Here is an 18,711-nt window from a genome sequence, read left to right on the forward strand (position 1 = left end):
AGAAATACTCCCACAGTTTCAAGTCGAAAATTACTATTTTTAATTATTCAGCCTTAAGTTAAATTAAATTTGGACCTATGCTATGAAGATACTCAAGGTACCATTTAACAAAGCAACATTTTCTGCAAGCTGCCCAGCTTTGGAGAGTAAAGTTGAATGCAAGTATGAGTTGTCACATTACCTGAAGCTGGTTGCGGTTCTTCTCTGTGAGAAAGTCAAGCTGAAGATCATGCAAATAATAATGGAATGACTTCCCATTACGATCACAGAACAACAGTGATTTGTTAACAAACTCCTGTAGTATATCTTCAACTTCTTCAGTTTCCATATCCCAAAGAATACAGAGAACCTAAAAAATATTTACACAAAACCAGAAAAGAGAATCAGAACCAAGTTGTAATATGATTTTTATGAATATTATAAAAGGCTACCAATTAACTGTCAACAAAATGCATACTAACACATATAGACACAAAGAGTAACCAATTCAATAAATTACCAATTCCTTCATACCAAACCACAGGACAGATGTTAGAAGTTAACCTATCTTTTGTCTATTTGTACTGATTTATGGTGACCATAAAAGGAGACAAATTCCACATAACAGTTTTCAAGCTTTCAGTGAGCTCAATTACAATCTAATTAAAGAACATTATACGGAATGCAGATTAAACTTATCTGGTATTCACGTTCTTTGAACAGAGAGAGACATAATTTTCTCTCCCATGATTTTTCCTGGGGAAGGCAGTGAGAAGCTCAGAGAAGAAGAGAACAATTCTTATCTCTACTTGCTGTTCCTGTTGTTTGGCACACATGGAATGTGTTATGGAGATTGTTTACTGAGTGATTTGTTAATTGGGCTCTGGTGATGGTTGCTTGGATTGATTGGCCAATTGGGTCAAAGCTTTGTCGTGACTGTCAGGAGACAGTCACAGGTTTTTCTTTAGTAGTATCTTTTTAGTATAGTACCTCTTTAGTATAGTTATAATATAGTATTAGTGTAATATAACATAGGTTAATAAAGCATTTCTTCAGCCTTCTGAAATCATGGAGTCAGAGCATCGATAAACTTAAACTGTATGAATAGGTTTATTCAGTTATGATTTTTTTTAGTTTCACTACTAACAATACAAGTCATGATACAATAATGGAACAAATCTACCCAATCTATCAATTATTATTAAGCTACATACTGTAGAAGTTATACGTGGCAATTATAAATTTTGATAATTCTTTAAGGTTGTTGTTTGTATCTTACTAAAAATCATAAGGTTTCTGCACTGCTTTTATTACCTTAGTAGGTACTTTAACATCTTTTGGGAGGATAGAGAGGTCTTTATAGTAGTCTTTGTAATTGTCATCCAGCTGCTCAACACTTATGGACATTGCTTCATCAAGGGCTTCATAATCATAGGAGGAAGATTTTCTTATTCTTCTAAACTGCTTATTCTGCAGCTGCCTGAGATAGTACTCCCAGCGGCTCGGGAAGTCTCGGAGTAATGCACCTATCAAGGATATCACGAGAGGAGAACCTGAAGGAAAAGATTAAATCAAATTTAGAGGTCATCAAGAAACACAGTCCAACAGTTGATGGTCATGTGACTGAAACAGGTAATATTCCCAATATACTGATTAAATTCTTGAGGTGTGGAACAGAGATAAATAAAATAAATGCTCCATGTAGACATTCGCAAACTCCCCACATTTAAGTGTAATTGTGGTGCAGAGAGAAAATATACTGAAGAAAACTACCCAAAAATCAACATGAGACTTCTGCTAAGCTTAAAAAAAACCCAAAATATTTAACAAGCCCTTGTATTTTACTTAACATATATAGTATTAAAGGATGTTCCCATCTCTATTTTTAAGTCAAAATATAGAAGAAAAAAAAATTACATACAGTGGTAAATTGTACAACAAAGAGCAACTAGAATACCTTTGCATTCTCTTACAAGAGAGTTAGCTTGTTCTGGAAGTTCTGATATTTTCATATTCACAAATAGGGATAAAATCTCCAGTCCTTTCTCATGTGCTAGTCCACTTTCCACATGAACCTCGTATTTATTGCCTAGAAACAGAAACATGGAAAAAATTTCAACTAATGAAAAAAAAATATGGAAATTCAAAGTATTTCCCAAGCAAAATCTGGAGCAAAGCTTCATGATTTTTTGCATAGTATTTTATAGGACTAAGAAGAGTATAAATTCTACTTATCAGAATCAGCTTGCATTAGAGATATATACACAGAAAAAAACAGACTATAAGCTAATAATTACGAATGCATTACGAGCAGTCACTGGTGAATAGTGTAGAGATAATCAGTCTAACAGCACCAGTGTCACAGAGGTTAATTTCTTCTTCAATTGTTGAGAATTACTGCACTCATCAATGAAAACATGTAACTTTTGGGATAACATACAACACTTGTTTCACAAAGAGCATAAAGTTTTTCAAAGCAGAATTCTAAACCTTGCCACTTGTGCGCAGATTGATAGACAGATTCTATCAGATTCTTTTGAAAGCTCACAAGACCAAACTGCAGACACAGACACACAAAATCCGTGGTGCAGGAGAGGAAAGTGTTCCTTACCAGCCACAGCATCTGTTACACTCCTGTCCCTGCTCGTGATCAGTACCTGACATTGATTATCGAATGCTTTTAACACCCAGGAATCCCAAATGTCATCCAGGACCAAAAGAGACCTAGTGAGAGAAGAAATACTTCAGGTCAACTATTAATGCTAAAATAAAGTATTGCATTTTAATAAAGAAAATAAATTTTAATAATTTACAAAGTATCACTGCATAATTTTTTTAATATTAGTATGCAGAATATCTTAATAGTATGCCCACAGAACAGTAACAAAGCTGGTAAAGGGTCTAGAAAATGTCCTAAGAGCCACAGCTGAGGGAGCTGGGGTTGTTTAGTCTGGAGAAAAGATGGCTCAGGGGGAACCTTATCAATATTTATGACCTGAAAGGAGGTTGTAGCCAGGTGGGAGATGGTCTCTTTGCCATGTCTCCAGCGGAAGTATGAGAGGAAATGGCCTTAAATTGCACCAGGGCAGTTCAGATTAGATATTAGAGAAAATAATTTGCTGTGAAAGAGTGGTTTAGGCACTGGAATAAGCTGCCAAGGGAGGTGGTGGAGTCATTGTCTCTGGAAGCATTCAATAAGTGTCTGTATGTGGCACTTAGGGGATATGGCTGAGAGGTGATTATGGTGGTGCTGGGTTGATGGCTGGACTTGATGATCTTGAATGTCTCTTCCAACCTTGGTGATTCTATGATTAAACACTGTGCAAGAAGCTGAATGCAGTTATCTCAAAAAGGTATTTACCATTTATTATTTCATAGCTACAACTGAAGTCCAAACAATGTTTTGGGAAACATTTCCATTAGCAGACACCAGGAAAACCAGAAATATTTACTGATTTTAAGTCACTAAGTATCATAAATTGAGAAAAGAGTTGTATAAAACTAAACTCTGACACAGGTTAGTGATGAGCTTTGTGGGAAAGCATTTAAGTTTTCTTTTGACTCGAGTTTTCAATTTTGTTCTTGTATCTTTGAAAGCTATATGAGACTAACCCCCTTGTGAAGCAATTGTCTTGAATGGCAAGGCTCTTCTTACATAAATGACATTTCATACTGACTACATATTCCAATCATATGGCCAGCCACATTTGTAGGTTCCCACAAGGAATCTCACCAGAATATGCACAGTAGACTTCCCTACACCTGCCTATATACGACAGATTTCAAATTACTGAAAATTGTTTTTAAAGATGGGGTTTAAGGGAGCAAGAAGTCAAAAAGACCAGCTGGCAAGCAGATGTATGAAAAGAAATAAGTTATTTGCATTCAGTGAGTTTTAGCTATTGACACCTAATCCTACAAATTGTTTACATGTACTTTGCTTGTTTTTTAAGGGATGGAATTTTCCACTCCACTAGTTACTGGTTAAGTTGTCTAATTCTCACTGAAGCACGACAAACCTTCTGCATTTTTGTTCAGCTAAGTGGCTCTTGCGCCATCAAAGCCTGTAAATAAGGATTTGATCCTCCTTAAAGAAGTGCATACACACCAGACTACATTCTCAAAGATAGGGGTATCCAAGACTTAAATGTATCTCATTTTTATACAACTCTTCTATTAATAACCTTTTGATAAATCAGAGGGTTCACAAGAATACTAGCATAGCCATGAAGGGCTCGTTTTGTGGCACTTTCACAATGGAAAATATGATGGGTGACATGAATTACAGCCTGATTATATGTTTTTAATTAATCTGAGGACTTCAAAGTCCTCCCATTCATTAGGCACAAGTGATTTTTCTCTTCCAGTCACACCAACAAAACTTAAATTCTAATTAGGATTATTTTAAAAACCTTATAACAAAGAGAAACCAAAACAAACAAAAACACACCCCAAACAAACAAAACCCTGTGAAAACAATCACAGGAGATTAAATGCTGTAATTTCTTATTCTAAACTACACCATAGTTTCCATTTTTCATTTGACTAGTAAAAAAAATTTAATCCCAAGAAACATACTGGCTTCAAAATTTGAATTCTTTGTCTAACACTTTATTCCCAAGAGATGTACTGGGCTGGCTGTCTGAATCCAGGTATAGCTCAAGTGACTTCTTGTTGCCAAAGAGAATTCCAGAGCCAGAGAAACAGAACCAGCTTCTTCCCAAGCTGCAGTGAAGTTTTGTTTCCCATATACTTGCACCCTCTATGAACCTTACTCCCAGGCACGTTCCCCTCTATTTCCTGCCATGCCCACTTCTGTATTGAAGAGTTTTGATTTGTTTGTTAATAAACAAGAAATAACAACGGAAATGTGTCAGTGGAGACAACCACTTCCCATCCTTTAAGGAAAAGTGCACTTTCAGCTGATAGATTTCTTTTGGAGGACCTGTCAATATTTCACACATCTTTTCTTCAAATTAAAGATGTATTTTTTTTTTTCCTGTACAGAAATGCCAGTATGTTATCTACAAAGATCACAAGGCTGGAGTATTATTCCCAAGATAACTCACTGACAAGCAGGCTCATTTAGTTTAGTACAAATATTCCCAGAGAGTAATTAAATCCTCAGCAAATAACAAAAACTATTGCTCAAAGGTGAAAAAAGCAGTGCAATGACTGAGAAAGACACTAGTTTCTTGGAAATAATTAGTCACATCATGAAAACCTGATTTCATTTTGGTACCTCTAGACCAAGCACTTTCTAAAGACACCATCTGCTCTGGAAAGGAAGAATTTTCTGTAGTGATACACACCCTTTTTTCTGCTGTATGATCTTCACATATCAATAAAGTGGTCTAAACACACTGTGAGAACACTGAAAGTTAGAGAAATCCTTATTTCCAGTTGTTTGTTCCTATCTTGCACTATTCAAACCCATCCTTCATTATTTCACTATTTGCTTTTTCAAGAAAACATAACTCCTGCACAGCTGGTTAGCATATTTTGTGGATAGAAGTCTTATTAGCCTAAGTTAGGAAGTTGGTTAAAAAACCAAAAATGTAGACACATGAAGACACATGTAACAACAACACAGACACCTCAGATGATAGACCAAAGTTAATCTGCAAAGTTTTATCAGTTAAAAGAATAGTATTTGATTTTACTGATATCACCTGGGGTATTTGTGCAACATCAGCAAACGAAGACGATCTTTAGCCTCCTCAATGTTCAGTGGTGGCCTTTGTGAAAGAGTGGAGTCATGTTCCAATCTACTGCAGAGATTCTGAAGTTTTATCAGCAGCCCTGCTTTGTCCTGCTTCCCAACAGAGATCCAGTAAACTCCTCCTGGAAAGTAACCTAAAAAGAAAAAAAGTATTAATCATGCTATACATTTTAAACAATTTTAAATATTTTATAGCAACTTACAGTAGTAAGTCAACAAACCTCTAAAATCTGTTGCAAGCCATCCCTGCAAATCTTCTATTAACACCAAAGGGTGGTTCTACAAGACCACTCTGTTTATTTTTAAAGGAGTAGACTCTGTAGGGCAAGTACCCACAGAATTTCCACACCATCACTGATGCTCTTGTCCCTCTTTTCTACACCTCTTCCTTCCCGTCCCTCCACAGCCCCTTCTGCATCCATCTTCCTGCTACTCTGACCTACTATTTACATTTTAACTGTGTAGTACTGCAAGAGTTCAAAGCCTGGGGTGTAAAAATAACCCTGAAACAGTGATCAAGGAGACATCTAGAAGAATCAGCAGAGGATGCTATAGTATCTATCCCTACATCATTATTTTCTTTAATGCCAAGTCCTACTTTCTCCTCTTAGTGTCCTATGCAAGGAAAAATAAATAAAATAGAAAAAATGCCATTAAACAGTTGCATCTACGACCTACTTTAAGCTAAGGCAATACTAATCACCCACAAATGCCTTTCACTATTAAAATCTATGCAAAAGTTAGAGCAAGATTTTTTTAAACTCACATAGCAAGGAGAGGAGTCTGAAGACCTTACAAGCAATGCCCAAAAGGAATACAACTAGATATATTATTTTGCACTAACAGAAAAAACAATTTCAAGTTAATTAAGGATGCATCTACTCTCATAAACCAATGAGAGATTCTAAGGTGAAAAGCTATTCTAAACCTTTTTCTAAAAATTAAGAGAATACTTAGTGGTCCTAAACCACTAAATGGTTATGAAAGTTGTATGTTGCAAGCAAATATTTCAGAATCACCAAAGAAATTTAGAAATCCAAAACACTTCCAAGGTGACATATGATATTGCACCATACATGTCCAATATGTGTAGATCTACAGCGAGATTTATAAAAATACAGATGTTTTTCTGAAAGTACCTTCCAAGAGCTGAGGATCCCTTAAAGCTTCTGCTGTTAAAACAGTCTTCCCACAGCCTGCCATTCCATAAACTGTGACCCAACCTGGGTCACTTCCCAAGCAGTACAGTTTCTTTTTAATAGCATCTACCAGTTTTGGTCGAGTGACAAACACAACTGGTCTCTGTGGTACGCCCCCTTCGCAGAGAATGGTCTTCACTAAAGTTAAGAAAAAGAAACATCAAAATAAAACATGAGTTCTAAATGTGATGTCTCTTCAAACCCAACCAAACAACTCTTCAGTCAAAATAACTAGTGGGCTCCCTCCCCACCTCATGTCCCATAAAAATGCCCTAAAACCTGCTGGACTCAAAATACCAAAAACTAAAAAAAAATATTGTTATTTAGAAATAAATTACTTAGCATATAACTAGCCCCTCACCTAACTGCATGAGGAAAGCTTGTTACACTAATCCCTAGAAGTGAAAAGAGAATTAACATCTCCCATGGAAACTGTGGCAAACACAGGAGCTCAACATCACGATACCCAACAAAGAAATCACTTTCTCAGCCAGAAGTCACCACACTGTGGATGCAGCAGAAAAGAAAGGATGCTGTGTAGGGCCTTTCCTTGGCAGTTCACAGCACAGCACTGGGGTCCAAGCAAGATTTCCATTGATTTAAGTTGAGATTGCATGACTTGAAAGAGGTAAAGCATAACAGGAAGGGAAATGTGCACTTCATCTGCCCACTTTGTGGCCATATGGAGTGACATAACTGATAAACTTTGATTATCTAAGATAGCCTTGAATTCCACATGCTTTTGACACTTATTAAATGCAGAGTGCCAGTAAATATGGCAGTTAGTCATATGCAGTTAGAAGGTTCTGCCCATTAGAAACTACAAATTTATTTCATGTCAGTCAAAGATGATCCTGATGAAAATTCAGGTATAGTTATGGAACTTTTTTAGGGTAACTAAAAGATCTGGTGGAAAGAATTAAGTAAGCTAATAATTAGATCAACTAATCAATAATCAAGTGTAGGTTGAGAGATTCCTGATTAATCTTCTAGATAAATATCAGAATTTTGGAGGCTACGAGTTTTTCTTTTAATAGGTACAAATGAGATTCTTCCTTTCTCTAACTTGTAACATTTTTGCTGTAAGTGAAAACTGTAAGAGCATCAGTTCTCCTGCCTTTTAAAATGAGCATTACTCAGTATGAACACTTTCAAGATGACCTATAAAAATTGTAACTGTTGTAACTCTGCTGCCATATTAAGTAGATAAAACAGATATAGTTACTACACTACCAAAACAAACAAGTGCACCAACTGCTCCTTTTTCATTGGAACAGGTATTACACATAGTCACTTTCTAAGGAATAAAAAGACAGCTTTTGTTCACACACAAGCGCAGGGATTGCTGCAGTTACACTGACCACAGGAAGTCATTCCATCCATTGAACTCTTTCTGTTACCAGACGAGACGGCAGGGATGCCATCCTGAAGAAGTGCAGCGAGATCTCTGTACCCTTCATGGAGCAGTGCATTATAAAAGGACCTATATGAATTATTATCTTTTGTAAGAATAATGTTTATTAGCATAGCTGCTCGCTCCTGCCGTGTATTCTAGGAAAAAAAAAATAGAAGAGGTATTATACAAAACTAAGCAACCTCAGAAATCATTTAATCTATCACTCTGTAAATTATAGACTATTTATAGTGATAGAAATAGCCTTTAACTTACCAAGCCCTTAACCTTATTAAGAGCAACAAATAATGCGTGCTAGAATTTAACAAAGCCAGGAATTAGATAGTCAGAAAATACTATTTTTAAAAAGGATAAAATATAGGTAAAATATGTGAGTAAACTAGGAAAAGAAATAGCAGTGAGAGAGAATTCTACCTGTTGCTTCACTCTCTCCTCTTCCTGTAATGTCAGTACTTCATCAGAAATCATATGATCCATAATATAAGAAGTCTTGATGTCATTTTCCAGTGCTTGACGATTCATAAGCAAATAGTTTCTACTCTTGACATCCATATTTCTTCAAGGTGAAAAAGAGTGGGGAGAGGGGGTGAAGTCAAGTCAGACTGGGAACATAACTTACAAGCAAGAGGAAAGAAGTTTTAGAACAGCTTATAAATTTTGGCGTTAAAATCAGAAAGAGTAGCAAAGCACAGCTAATTCTGAAAATAGAAATTCTTTTCCCCATTCCTATGAATTTATAATTATGAACACTTTCAGAACTACAAAACCAAAGACTACAAGCTTCTTATATACTAGCACCTTGCTAAATATCTCTATTAAAAGGTCTTCTCTCTGCTGACTACATCTTTCAATTTTTTTTTAAGTCCTTGGATCATATGGTTGGGGCAACAGGATGAGAAAGAGGACTGGTCTCATCGCACGGGATAAACGCATTGTTGTCTCCAAGCTCAAGACTCCATACAAGGACACTTGGATGCTGGCATATGATGGAAGAGGGAGCACCCAACACTGCCAATAAGTGCGCTATACCTTCCTTTATCAGCATTTGGACACGCAACTTCAAACTCGCATTCTTCCTCCATATCATAAAAAACCAAACGTCTGAAGAAAACAGGTGAAAACTACGGCATGAAGGTTTCCCAGAACTGATCAGCGACTCCGAGAGTCCCAATTGATCGAAATGCCCTCTCCGATCACCCTCCTGCCAGGAAAGCTCCATAAACAAGTCCAAACTCCTCCACAAAGCACCCATGCAGGTGCCTGCAGAAGCGTTCGCCTTTTCCGGCCCTCTCTCCTTCAGGAGCTGGGTAGATGTAGAACAGCTGCCTTTGGATAAGCCCGTGATAGAGTGCCTCTTCCGCTGTGCTGACAGAATTTTCTATTTTCACTAAAAATTACGTCGTTAAGAAAGCCTTTATCCCACCGCACCGCGAAGGAAAGGAGACGCTAAAGCTCCCTGGTCGAAAAACGGATAATAATAACAATAACACTGCCACACGCGAGGCAAATACAGAAGAAATCGCTCCACAAACAAACAAAACAAAGAGTTAACTCACACCGTGCCGCTGGTGCCAGCCACCAACGAAACAGAAACCGAGGCGCTCAGACCGCCCGCCCGCCGACCCCTGCCCTGCCCTGGCAGAACCCTCGCGGTCCCGTCCGGTCCGGTCCGTCCCTATGGTACACCGCTCACCTGGCGGGCAGCGCGGAGCTCCGGCAGCCGCCGACCCCGAGCCGAGCCCCCAGGCGCAGCCGCTGCTCCCGGGAAGGCGGCGCCGGCAGCGCTTCCTCCTTCCGGGCCTGGGCGGGGAAAGGCCGGCCCGGCCCGGCCCGGCCCGGCCCGGCCCGTTCGCCGTCCGCCGCCGCCGAACAAAGCCCCGCACCGTCTCCCGCGCCGGCGCGGAATCGCCGAGCCCTGGCTGTGCGTGCGGGGTCGCTGCCCGTGGCGGGCGGGCCTGGACGTGGCGCACCGGGCGGGATGCGCCTGCCGCGGGCAGGGGAGGGGCCCCGGGGCCTGTAAACGTGGTGCCTGCGGGGCAGGGCGGCCCTGCCCGCCTCCGCCCCTACAGCTGAGGCCGGAGCAGCGCGGCGGGTACGGGACAGCGGCCGCAGGGAAGGGAGATGGGAGGCATTGCTGGGGCTGGGGGTGTCCTGCAGGGCGGGCTTGGAGGGGAGGTGGGTCGCTTTGGGGGGAGCGGAGAGGATGTGGGTTGCTTTGGGGGGAGCGGAGAGGATGCGGGTCACTCTGGGGTAGCGGAGGGGGCAGTCGGTCACTCTGGGGGAGCGGAGGGGGCAGTCGGTCCCTTTGGGGGAGCGGAGGGGGCGGTCGGTCCCTTTGGGGGAGCGGAGGGGGCGGTCGGTCCCTTTGGGGGAGCAGACCGGTCCGGAAGGGTCTCTGGGGAGCTGCGGCTCATTCCCCTGTGCAGCACCGGGCTGCGCGCTGCAGCCGTCCTTTCAAAGCAGAGGTTTTCTCTGTTAAACTCTTTCCCTAACTATCATTCAAAGCTCTTTTTTTTTTCTCCACTTTAACTTCATGGTATGTGCTCTCGAACCCAAAGATGTTTTAAAAACTTCAAAATACAATTTTTCTGGTTTGGTGGCTTTTTTTGTTTGGTTTTCTTTGGGGTTTTGTTTTTTTTTTTGTGGAATTTTTTGGAAATGAAAAACTTTTTTTCCTCCATGCTTCAAGCTCAGAGTGTGCTTCCTAGTACTGTGGCTCAAACAGCTCTAAGCTACCTGCATGACAGATTAGATTTTAAACAATGCCTTTTACCCCTGTACATGACTATGTAAGTATCTCCAAATATTTATATTTTGATATGTGACTAAGCAGTGCTGCAAAGTGATCCAAAAAACCAGCACAATAGTTTGGTCTCAAGTGAGGCTAAAGCAACTCTGACAAGGATCAAATCTATTTTGAGCAGTATGGTGGAAGATTTTAGGCTTAAAAACTACACTCTGTACTTCACTTGGATGATTAAAATATGAGCTAGAGATTCATATTGCCTCAATCTATTCTGACCTTAATTTTATCAAGAGGAAGTTACAGTTTTTCTTTTTTCTAGAGGCATGATTTCATGAATCTTCTGAATTTTTCTGTCATGACTTTTTGTTAACCAACATTTGTGATTTTACAGATGACATGAAATCATTACAATAGAACTACTAAATTAAAGCTTGATTTGCAATTTTATTTTTTAAGTTGAAAAATTAACTTTCCCCTTTTAGTGTGGTGTAGGTAATAATTCTTTTTCAAATTTACAGGTAAAACATAAGTTCATCAGTGAAATTGCTGATGAAATTGTCACAGTCATCAGCTACAGAAATACACTTTTAATCCTTGTAATTTTAAGTACATATTTAAAATAGCTTATTCTACAGCAGATGAAATATTTCTGGGAACATGAAATTAGCTTAAGCTTGGAAAGTGAGTTCACAGTTGGAGAAAATATGAAAGCAGTGCTCTGTGATATGGAAAGCAAATGAAAGTATTATGGTACTTTACAAAAGTTCACATAACTAGGAATCATCGTGAACACCAAAAGAAACATGTTTGGAGATATATTTGTGAACTTAAAGCTTATGTTTGAGGATATTTAAAATGTAAGAAGTAAAAACTAGTCCTTTCTGTTTTTTTTTTTTCGTAGCTCTCTCCTTTGCTTCTGCATTTTAAAACCACAAAATGTCTGAAGTTAAGCCAAGGAAAAAAGGTATTTCTTCATCCAAGACCAGTGAAGGTTCACAGAAGGCTGAGAAGCACAGTAATTATGGGAAGCTGGCAAGTCCCAGGACCAGCAATAATCACAGTTCCTTTTGGATGGACTCAAAGACAAGTTTGAGTATCATTTCCCTTGCTGTTTGCCTGGTGGTGAGCTGGTAGGTAACTCTCTAAAGAGGATTTTAGTATTTTCTTTTGTATTCTGTGGGCTGTATGATTTACATATTAACAGACGGCTTGGGCTAAGTGTCTACAGAAACTTGTTAGAGCCAGAAGGATCCAGGAAAGAGTAGAAGTATTGACAAGCACAGAAACATGGGTGTGCAGTGAGTTACTGTAGAAGCTCCATCTGTTACATCACCCTGAAGGTGCCTTGCTCATGAATTCTAAATATCTGCTTTGGAGACTGCATCTACCTGGAGAGCAGCTTAGGCTGACAGGAAGTGCTCATTTGACAGGCAATAAATGGACAGAAGTGAAATAGAGTTTTCTGTAAATAATTTGCTCAACTGTGTAATAAACCATTCATCAGGTGGAGTCTTTAAGTAAAGGCCAAATACCTTTGTTAAAGAAGTTTTAAAATATCTTAGCAGCATCAGTGCCTTAGTTACCTTAGAATGTAGTGTAAAAGTAAAGACATCTATGGATGCTTCCTTGCTGTCATACCTCTTTTAGAAGATAACTCCAGTATCAAGACAGACCAATTTTTTTTTTTTTTTTGGTCATGTATTGATCTAGCACATTTTGTGAACACAAATCCCTCCAGTAACAATTTGCTGTGAATCAAGTCATGGAATACTTAATATATACTAATTAAGAAGTTATGTTTTCTGTTTATTTACTTGAAATTTGCAGGTTTCTATTTCAGCAGTCGGGTCAATTTGCTGATCTGGAAAGAAAGTATAATTTTTTACATCAAGAAGCTGAAAAAATCATGGATGTGGGAAGTAAAGTAAACCTAATTTCTGAAAAGGTAATAATTAACATCTTAATTGGATGATCTTTGGTGAATATTTGCCATTGCTTACTTCATCATTATTTTGTTAATTTAACTGCCTGTTTTAAAACAAGTTTTCAGAATGTGTTTTACTTGGCTGTGAAGAGGCATTTAGGGACTATTTCATGTGACAAAGCAATCCATGTCATTGTTCCAGTATGTGAATACAGTACTTGTACCTCAGTGTTATTTTTCAGAAACAAAACTATTTTTAAGAACTTACATACATGCATGTTTCATTTTACCAGCCTTCTCTTGTGTACAATTCTAATGTACATTGATTTGAAGAAAATTTACCGGCATTTTTATGTAGCAGACCTCTTCTAATAATAGGAAGACATAATAAAGTGATAAGAAAATACAATAGTACTGAGAAAAGACATTACCACATGTGACATTACCAAGCAGAAAAGCTGTGTTGGTTGCTGAATTATCCCTGATACCTTACAGTAAGGATGGTAGCACGGCATGGCTCATGCCACTGATTTTGTTTCAGCACTGATCTCAGAATAATGTCATTTATACATGATGTAATTTGGATATTTATATACTATACTTCAGATTGCAGAATGTTGCATGAGATTTACTGTATTTTGGACACAAAAAGAAACCAAACATGGGAAATTGCATATATGCTATAGAAGTTCAACAACAGACATAGCTTTTTTTCTGTGACTTTTTCATGCTAGGTTAATCAACAATATTTTAAAGATGAAACATGGAAACGCACCATGGAGGAGCTTTGTAACAAATACAGTGGTTTTTAAGGGACTTCATTACCTCTTAATAAATGGAAAGGGTTTTCTGTTCTTACTTTTGTTTAGTAGACACAGACGTTGTTTTGTGTTGTAAATGCAGCTTGAGTCTTCTGAAAGTATCCTGCAAGAAGCTGCCTCATCCATCTCTGTGATGACTGAGTTTGGGCAGGAAATATCTTCTCTTCATAACACCATAAATGATATTCGGAACAATGAACAGACTCTATCTCTAAAGATGCAGAGCATTAATGAGAAGTTCCAAAATGTTACGAATTCCTGGAGAAGAAGCCTGGATGAAATGAACACAAATGCTAGTGGTTTAAAATCTGAAGCAAAGTTCATACATACAGAAGTTACTTCCAAAATCAATGAAGTTGACCAAAGAATTAAATCCCTTGCAGAAAGAGTAAAAGATTTGGAGGACAGTACAGCCAGAAATATCAGAACACTAAAAAAGCAAGAAGATGATGAATTCTCTAGAGTTGAACAAAAGTTGAACTTGGATGCAAAGTCAGTTGAAAAGCTAGAAGAAGAACAGAATAGTCTGGTAGCCAAGGACACAGAGCTGAATCAGAAACTTGCAAACTATGAACCTAAAATTGAGGAGTGCAAGACCCATTTGCCAACAATTGAAAATGCTATTCACTCTATTCTTAGATTGTCCAGTGACTTGCTTGGTATGGAGAAAAAGATAGAGGACTTGAAGACACAGCTGTATGCTGTGGAAAATGACATGCTGAAAACTGTTTCTGATACAGTGGCCATGCAGAAGGCTCTTGAGGGCCTCCAGTCCAATGGCAGCTTGATCAAAATGCAGCTTGAACTAGCTGTTCTAGAAACAGGGCCTGACACAGCAGTATCTTCAAAAGCAGAAGAAGTAACTTTAGAAAGCTTTCACTTAGAAAATGACCAGAATGAGGATAATTGAATTTGGTCTTAGGTTTTTTTCATTGATGAAAAAGCACTTTTTTATAAATAATGTGATTTAAATCTATGTCAGGGTTAGCTGATGTATTATCATTGATCTAAAGATCATTGGAACAGCTTGAAAGGTTGATAAAGAGGGTAGAGAGCAAAAGAGTAATACTCTGTTAAAGAAGGAAAGGAATATTTTCTTAAATTAAGGATTATTTTCAGTTTATTTATTAAAAGATCTTTTTTATTAAAAATTATTTGAAGCCAAGTATTTAGATTTAAGGGAAAAAGTTCATATTTTTAGTTTGTATTTAGCTTTCACTACTTAGTTTCTTTTGTTGTTACTTTGTGTATTATTTTCCATAGACTTGTAACACAGTGAACAATTAATCACTTATTTCTCAGCTGAGATAGCTGTACCTTGCTGTTGAAGTGTTGTACACCATAATGGTTTTGTGCTGCAGGAAAGCACTGAGTACATTTTTAACAGCTGAAGCTCAGATACAACACCCTTAGAGAAAACCTGCTGAGAACCTTGTATTGTTCTGGTTTCTATAAGCTGGCATTTACATAGCACCTGGTTTGGTTTTATTTTTTTGGGGGTGGGCATTTTGGTGCTCTAGAAACAAATTTTAACCTTTTAACGTTTTCTTCTGTAGGATGCTCTTTGTTAGGCATTACATGATACATCTTATATTGCTTTTGAAAAGAAAAAAAAATTAACAATGTCGCTGACATTGTTTCCCAAAGTTTGCTGAAGCAAGAGCTGCAAAAGTAATTAATGAAATCAGTGGAGTTATGTGCTTGGGAGCAGGGAATATGCAGTTTACCCACAGACCTACTTACACATGATGAAATACTACCTAGTAGGCCTGATAGATGTTCATTGAAATTTGGATCTCAGGGACAACACAAATTGTCTGCAGACTTAATGGCTTGATAATTTTGTATTTCTCTGGAAAGGAGATTGCTTAGTACAAACAGTATGAACACATTTATGGCTTAATCAGACCTAATTTAAATTAGTCTGGGTTTGTACATTAATTTCTTTAGAACTCCACTGAAATCTTCACTAAACAAGTAACACTGTCCATTCAAGGGACTATGAAACCAGTGTTTCTCAATGTTATAAAACTGTGTTGGTTTCATATAATTATTGCTTATGTATGAATTTCACAGTGATATTCAAAATAAAAATATATTGTAGTGAATTTCCCTGTCCTGATGCATAATCTAATTCAAAATAAACTGTTCCTCCAGAACGGGTACAGAGTAAATACTTTAGTGTTCCCTGTCCTATTAGGAAAAACTACGATATAAAGAAATGCTTTTTAAATATTTTTCACAAGTTTCAGGTTTTTTTCACAGTGTTTCAGTTCTAGTGTTTCTACTTTGTATCATTTTGAGGCAGGGTGGTGGAAGTGACAGTGGTGTAATCCCTAATCTTTCATCAACCCTACTGAAAGCTGAATGTGCAGGAGATTCAACATGAAATCCTTATCCTTGGAGGCATTAAGTAGGAAACAAGCACAACTTTCCACAACCTAAATTCTGGTCTTTTGCTTTTGAGCAAAAACGATTCTGTGCTATTGAGGAACGACCATCACTACTAAGGAGTTAAAAATATTGGTTTCTGTGATGATATTTGTCCAGAAGAGGATTTATATGAAACTAATTCTAGCCTCATAGAATGTGTTTCAGTTTGCCTGTTTGTGCTTTTTTTCTCTCCAAGTTCTACCCTGACTTATTGGGGATTGAACTGGATAGTTTCACTTAGATGATTTCCTTTTCTCCTCTCAAATTTGAAATCCAAGAACCAATCATAAGAAAATAAATATAAAAGCGTGAACTAGCAAATCAAGACAAAAATCCAGCAGTAGCATGAGTTTTCCTTCACTAAAATAGCTTTTATGGAGACTTAAAAATTCCAATGTATGGAAAACGATTCCATTTGATGACTTGTGTTTTCAGAGGTCACCTTGGAAAGTCATATGGCACCTTCTTGTAATTTTTTGTTGTAATAGAAGAAGTACTAACATTTATTAAATATACTGACAAGAAAAAAAAAACTGGTTGTGTTGTAACAGAAATTAATTTCCTAGAAACAGGGTTTGCACTCAACTTGAATGTCAGAATAGTAAGATATTTCATTAAAGTATAGCTTGAATTTTGACGTTGAGTTGTTAAGCTAGAAATATTTTTGTATCCCTCTAGTGTGAAAAGACTTGGAACTTAATGAAACAGCTGGAAGATCTTCAAATAATTTCTCACATTAAATATCTGCAGGAAGATATTTATACAATGAAAACATGGTCTAGCAGCATAATTAAAAAACAAGAAGAACTGGAGAAGAATTTAACAAGCCTTTTTCATGCAGTTTCAAGCGCTGAACAGAACACAGCTTCTGTAGCAAAAAATGTAACATTGACGATTGTGACAGTAAAAACTGACATAAGGCGCATTTCAGGCCTGGTCTCAGACATGACTGCACTGACAGATTCTTTGCAAACACTAGAAGATAAAGTGGAAAAAGGTGAAAAGGCAACAGTAAAAAACATAGGTGACCTCCTTACCAGTAGCATCGACCGAAGTACGAAAATACAAAGCCTGGCATCCAGTAATGCAAGGAAAATAGAGCAAATTAAGACAGCACTGTCTGAGTTACGGAGCGATTTTAACAAGCATTCCAATAGACTTTTGAATCTTGAAGGTGACAGAGCAAAAGTTCTGAAGACAGTTACGTTTGCTAATGATTTAAAACCTAAGATGTACAAAGTTAAAAAGGAGTTTGCCAATTTGGAGCCTTTAATAAATGACCTAACACTGAGAATAGGAAGATTAGTGGAGGAGGTCTTACAACGGGAGAAGGAAATTGCTTTACTGAATGAGAAATTGGCCAATCTAACAAGAGTTCAAACCGAGATCAAGGATGTGAAAGATGAAATAACCAAGATTTCAGACATTAACTGATCACTGAAAGGCCACTGCCTAAAGAATAGTGTTTGAGAATTGTTAACTCCCATCATGTGTAGTACTGAGAAGACAGACAATATTTAAAGGCTTCATTTAGAAGCACACCTAAACCTGAAATTTGTCCTATTCCTTTGAAAGGACAGGAAAAAGTCATACTTATTTCAAGGGAGAAATAATAATGTGAACAAAAACATACCTCTTTGCATGTATCTTTCTGAAGAATGACAAATGCTATATTTAATAAATTGCTTGTTTTGTAAAATAAAACAGTGTTAAAGTATAAAATGATGTTCTTAGCTTTAGAGTTTGCTTTCATGAAGAAAGCAGGACCCAAGAATGACAGATTCCAGTTTTGCTTTCTTGCTGCAAAGGAAGGAATAGAACTGTGGTTTCCAGCTCAATAAGAGGTAGTCCAACAGCAGTAGTACTTTGTCTCTATTCACTCTATGATTTTTGTAAACTAGTTTCTTTTTAAAATAATATTTTACAAGGTAAATGCATCGAAGCAAGAAATGCTCAGAAATATTGCTGATGCCTTCCAGAAAGTTTGTCACACATTTAGATGGAATAATTTGTATAAGGCTTTGTGTAAGGCTTTTACAATTATAAAAGCCTTACAAAAGGCTTTTATATCAAAATTACTGATTCATTGATTAAATCAAAATTACTGTGCAGCACCATTCTGTCTTTAAAACACAGAATGCTCTATAGGGACAATGCTCTGAAAGACCTAATAATGCTGCTGATGGCTTTATCCCAGTGTCACAGTGTCTGCTCAGGAATCCGAACAGTGTTAGTCATTCATTATTTCTTAGTCTGTAAAATACTACAGTGAGCAGCAGAATTAGCAAAGAGAAGCTGCTTATATCCCAGAAGGCTACTGCTATGAACTACTGGGACTATTTAGGTGCTGCAGAACAACAGATTTGAGACATTTGAAAATGAAGTAGGCAGTAACAATATAGTGGGAATGGTTTTAGCAGAGGAAGGTGGGGGAGAGAAATGCATTAAATAGGAATAAAAATGGCTATAAATA

At 37.7% G+C, this 18,711-nt stretch overlaps 2 protein-coding genes across 9 annotated transcripts in view; one reads left to right on the forward strand and one right to left on the reverse strand.

Annotated features, from left to right (window-relative positions):
- APAF1 (apoptotic peptidase activating factor 1) overlaps positions 1-10,160 on the reverse strand; it is a 31,511-nt gene extending 21,351 nt beyond the window's left edge. For 3 of the 6 annotated variants that reach the window (XM_071423225.1, XM_071423224.1, XM_071423226.1), the window contains exons 1-9: positions 10,008-10,140; positions 8,729-8,870; positions 8,262-8,451; positions 6,841-7,038; positions 5,652-5,835; positions 2,591-2,703; positions 1,937-2,068; positions 1,294-1,532; positions 182-349 (exon numbers count right to left, since the gene is read on the reverse strand). In XM_071423225.1, coding sequence (XP_071279326.1) covers positions 182-349; positions 1,294-1,532; positions 1,937-2,068; positions 2,591-2,703; positions 5,652-5,835; positions 6,841-7,038; positions 8,262-8,451; positions 8,729-8,866 — 1,362 coding nt within the window. In that variant the 5' untranslated portion in view covers positions 8,867-8,870; positions 10,008-10,140. Of the gene's footprint in view, positions 1-181; positions 350-1,293; positions 1,533-1,936; positions 2,069-2,590; positions 2,704-5,651; positions 5,836-6,840; positions 7,039-8,261; positions 8,452-8,728; positions 8,871-9,870; positions 9,889-10,007 lie in introns of those variants that run through there. The other 3 variants (XM_071423221.1, XM_071423222.1, XM_071423223.1) reach the window with 3 other exon arrangements.
- A 107-nt stretch (positions 10,161-10,267) lies between these two features.
- Positions 10,268-17,942, forward strand: IKBIP (IKBKB interacting protein). 3 transcript variants are annotated; one of them, XM_071423229.1, is made up of 5 exons: positions 10,279-10,406; positions 11,004-11,103; positions 11,962-12,190; positions 12,888-13,005; positions 13,888-16,043. In XM_071423229.1, exons 3-5 carry the CDS (start codon positions 11,997-11,999, stop codon positions 14,713-14,715), a joined length of 1,140 nt encoding a protein of 379 aa, XP_071279330.1. In that variant the 5' UTR covers positions 10,279-10,406; positions 11,004-11,103; positions 11,962-11,996; the 3' UTR covers positions 14,716-16,043. The 3 variants fall into 3 exon arrangements, with proteins under 3 accessions (XP_071279331.1, XP_071279329.1, XP_071279330.1); XM_071423230.1 differs by lacking the exons at positions 11,004-11,103; positions 13,888-16,043 and adding an exon at positions 16,917-17,942 and having other exon boundaries at positions 10,268-10,406; XM_071423228.1 differs by lacking the exon at positions 11,004-11,103 and having other exon boundaries at positions 10,268-10,406.
- Positions 17,943-18,711: the final 769 nt, after the last annotated feature.

This window comes from Agelaius tricolor, unplaced genomic scaffold (assembly GCF_023055355.1).
Source record: "Agelaius tricolor isolate 1412-34295 unplaced genomic scaffold, bAgeTri1.0.p SCAF_3, whole genome shotgun sequence".
Taxonomy (NCBI): Eukaryota; Metazoa; Chordata; class Aves; order Passeriformes; family Icteridae; genus Agelaius; species Agelaius tricolor.